Genomic DNA, 3,919 nt, shown 5'->3' on the forward strand with positions numbered 1-3,919 from the left:
TGTTAGGAATAAAAAAAAAAAAAAAAAAAAAAAAACTATCAGTCGGTTTTCATATTTCAGTCGTTATATTCGTATTAAAAACTATATGTGCTGTAAATATTTTTATTTTGATGTAATTTTAATCAGATTTAACGATTAAAAAATATATGCTACCGATGTGAAACCACATCCTAGAAGAACCCTGCGCATGTGTGTGTGTATGTATATATATTTGTATGCGTGTATATGTAAATAATGTGAGAGTGTGTTTTGAAGTGCATTTCACGCTTTTACATCAGAGCGTAGAGCGATAGAAAAAGCAAAAGAGAGGAGTAACAGTCGGCTTCATCTTTAGACTTTAGCCGCGTCCATAACATATATAGCTTTATCTTTTTCTTCTTTATCAGCCCCCCTAAAAACAGTCTCTTTAGTCTTTACCTCTCACTTTTTAGCCTCTCGCATATAGTTATATTCCCCATAAAAAAATAATAAAAAATAAAAACTTCAAAACCCTTATTATATATAAACCCCTGTCTTTACTAATTGTCATCTTCTTCCTTTGTCTCTGTCCATCTTTCTTTGTACAATATATAAACCAAATAGCCAGTTTACTATATTTCAGACAAAAAGAGAAAGAATACAATGGAGATATTGTCACAACTATGGTCATTACTGGGACTACTCACGGTCCTCCAAAATGTGTTACCATCTCAACTCCTTTCCTTGCTTCACTCCCTCTATGAGTCCCTCCAAGACCTCCTCAGCCCTTACTCCTACCTCGAAATCCCCGAATTCAACGGCTACTGCGGCGTCGACGTCAACGATCTTTACCGTCACGTCAACCTCTATCTCAACGCCGTTGACCCCTCCGCCAGCTCCTGCCGCCGTCTCACCGCCCTGCTTTCCCGCTCCAACTCATCTATTAACAACAACAATAACACTAACAACCGCCACGGATTCTCCTTCGCGGTGGCCCCCAACCACTCCGTGCGGGACGCCTTCTGCGGCCACACCCTCACGTGGACACACCACGTGGAGGCCGTCCCGGAATCGTTGGAGGAGCGGCGGAGCTTTGTTTTGAAGCTCCCGAAGCGCCACCGCCAAACCCTACTCTCGCCTTACCTAGACCACGTGATCTCACGCTCCGAGGAGTTTGAGCGCGTGTCCCGCGAACGCCGTCTCTTCACCAACAACGGCCACGGGTCCTACGACTCCGGCTGGGTCTCCGTCCCCTTCCGCCACCCCTCCACCTTCGAAACCCTAGCCCTGGAGACCCAACTCAAGAACCAAATAACACAAGATCTCACATCTTTCGCCAATGGAAAAGACTTCTATCATAGAGTTGGACGTGCATGGAAGCGCGGTTACCTCCTGTACGGCCCACCGGGGTCCGGCAAATCGAGCCTTATCGCCGCCATGGCGAACTACCTCTGCTACGACGTGTACGACCTCGAACTCACAAAAGTCTCCGACAACTCCGAACTTCGGGCACTTCTCATACAAACGACAAACCGGTCGATCATCGTTATCGAGGACATCGACTGCACGGTCGATCTGACGACGGACAGAGCAGCGGTTTCATCAAAGCCCGGTCGGAAAAGATCTTCTTCGTCTCAGCCGTCCGATCATCATGATCAAGGCCAGGACCAAAGCGGAAGAGTGACGCTTTCGGGTCTTCTCAACTTCACTGATGGACTCTGGTCATGTTGTGGAGAAGAGAGGATTATTGTGTTTACGACAAATCATAAGGACAATGTGGACCCCGCTTTGCTCCGGTGCGGGAGGATGGACGTGCACGTGAGCCTCGGCACATGCGGACCGGCGGCGTTCAGGGTGTTGGTGAGGAACTACCTAGGGCTGGAGATGGATGAGACGGAGGAGGAGGAGGAGCACCGCCGGCTTATGGAGGCGGCGGAGGAGTGTTTGCGGTCGAGCGGGGCCCTCACGCCTGCGCAAATCGGGGAGATACTGCTGAGGAATAGGAGTGATGCTGCGGCGGCGATGAGGGAGGTGGTGGCGGCGATGCAGGCGGCCGGGAGGATGGCGGCCGCCGGTGGAGGAAATAGGGATCAGGTGAAGGAGTTGTACTGTCATGAACATGAAGCCGTGGCGGCGGGGAGGTTGTCGCCGGAGAGCGTGTTGATGAGGGGGTCACCAGAGAATTGGGTTTCGTCGTCGCCGGGGAAGAAGAAGAAGATCAAGTTTCTTGTGAGGCTTAGATCGTTGACCAAGTCTGACTCAGGGAGAAGAGGTGTCTGACCTTTTGAATATATGTTTTGTTTTTGTTTTTTTGTTTTTTTTGTTCTTTTGTTTGTTTGGCTTTTAGATAAGTTTTATTAACCAATTTATTTGACCTGTTTTGGGTGATTATCAATATAATGATCTTTCAACTGTTTTAAGTGTATGTTGTAATTTTTAGGGTCAGATTAAGTAATAACTGTTTTCCAATTAATTTAGCTCAGAGCTTTGCATATCATCTTATTCTTGTTATGGTATATATTTGCCGAACTTTTTTTTTTATAAAAAACGGCTTAAATATATATATATACACACACACACATATATATATGTATAACACATTTTCTTTGTCTACGGCTAGACCCAATACATCTCTGTTAACAAAGGTCGCCGAGAATTGGGAGTTGAAAACCATTACATGGTAAAGGGAATCTTTACGGTAGAAAAGCTATTTTGCTTCACTAGTGAGACGAGTGTTTTCAACTATTGGATCAGTTTTTTAGTTTTTAAATTTGTATAAATTTATGTTAAAAGTTTACAACACATCATATAAAACTGTTATATACTCTTATATAAATCTGACTGTTAAAAAATTATTCTAACGAATATTTATCGACCGATAGACTAAAATACCGTAAAGACTACCATATTAATTAGTCACTTTAAAAATTTGAGAACTATATATAAGCTACTTTAAAATGGTGTTTCCAACGATTTCTCAAATTCCAACAAAATCTCAAAATTCTAGAATTCCACGAATTCACAGCAAATTAAAAGAGAGAATCACTATCGGTCCAATATACTGATGCCAACAACAACCAGGAACTTGTAACAATGGCCCAAAGTTTAATGTCAAGTTAAAGCGCATTTCGCCAGTAACAAAATTTGTTAACTAAAATACTGCACCAGTACTATAGCATATTGCTCACATCATTGGGTGGGAAAATAAAATTGGCAAAGTTATAATAAGCTAGTAGCCCCCTTACTGGGGCATGTACCTACGCGCCGCTGCCGACTCATTTCATAATCGTGCCATCAGTCATGTCGAGCTCAATTTATTTACGAGCATCACGTTGAAACCGACCTATAATGATTTATGTTAGAAAAATATTAAGGACACTATCGGTATTAAACACTATCACTAATAAAAAAATAATCCTAACTGTAAGTTACATACCACGAGATTTATATTTTATTAATGGATGGTGTTTGATATTACCGGTGTTTTATAGTAAAGTTGTGTAATATATATTATCTTCTATTATGGACAGGTTTAGAATTCTGTTATCGTAATAAGAGGGTTTAGATATGTGCCACTTTGAGGACTCGTCAAAATAAGGGACATGGGGCGTACTAAAAAGGAGATCCCACCAAATTTCTTGTTTCTTTGAAAATTGCCCTCATTGGGTTGCTGAAAATTAATCAATAGATTATCACCAATGCTCTACCAGATGTCACCGGACGTGATCTAAAATATAGAACAAATTTTCTCATTTTTATCAACTATAGCCTTTTTTTTTATAGCCCTTAACAATAAAAATAGAATTCTACGCCAAATATTAGCAATCAAATTGCACTTCATTTTACTCAATTAACTCTATTGTTGTGTCTATTCTAATTAAACATTAATTATTTTCTTTAAATTTGCATGTAGTAACTTGTGCTCAAAAGTCAAACATACTGCAATACAATAGCCGCTCTT

At 41.6% G+C, this 3,919-nt stretch overlaps 1 protein-coding gene across 1 annotated transcript; it reads left to right on the forward strand.

The window, feature by feature from the left end:
• Positions 1-513: 513 nt before the first annotated feature.
• Positions 514-2,455, forward strand: LOC21386234 (AAA-ATPase At4g30250). Its single transcript, XM_010100348.2, has one exon. The coding sequence runs from the start codon at positions 622-624 to the stop codon at positions 2,236-2,238; it is 1,617 nt and encodes a 538-aa protein (XP_010098650.1). The 5' UTR covers positions 514-621; the 3' UTR covers positions 2,239-2,455.
• The last annotated feature ends 1,464 nt before the right edge of the window (positions 2,456-3,919 follow it).

The sequence above is a fragment of the Morus notabilis genome, unplaced genomic scaffold, assembly GCF_000414095.1.
Source record: "Morus notabilis unplaced genomic scaffold, ASM41409v2 Scaffold2156, whole genome shotgun sequence".
In the NCBI taxonomy this organism is placed as follows: Eukaryota; Viridiplantae; Streptophyta; class Magnoliopsida; order Rosales; family Moraceae; genus Morus; species Morus notabilis.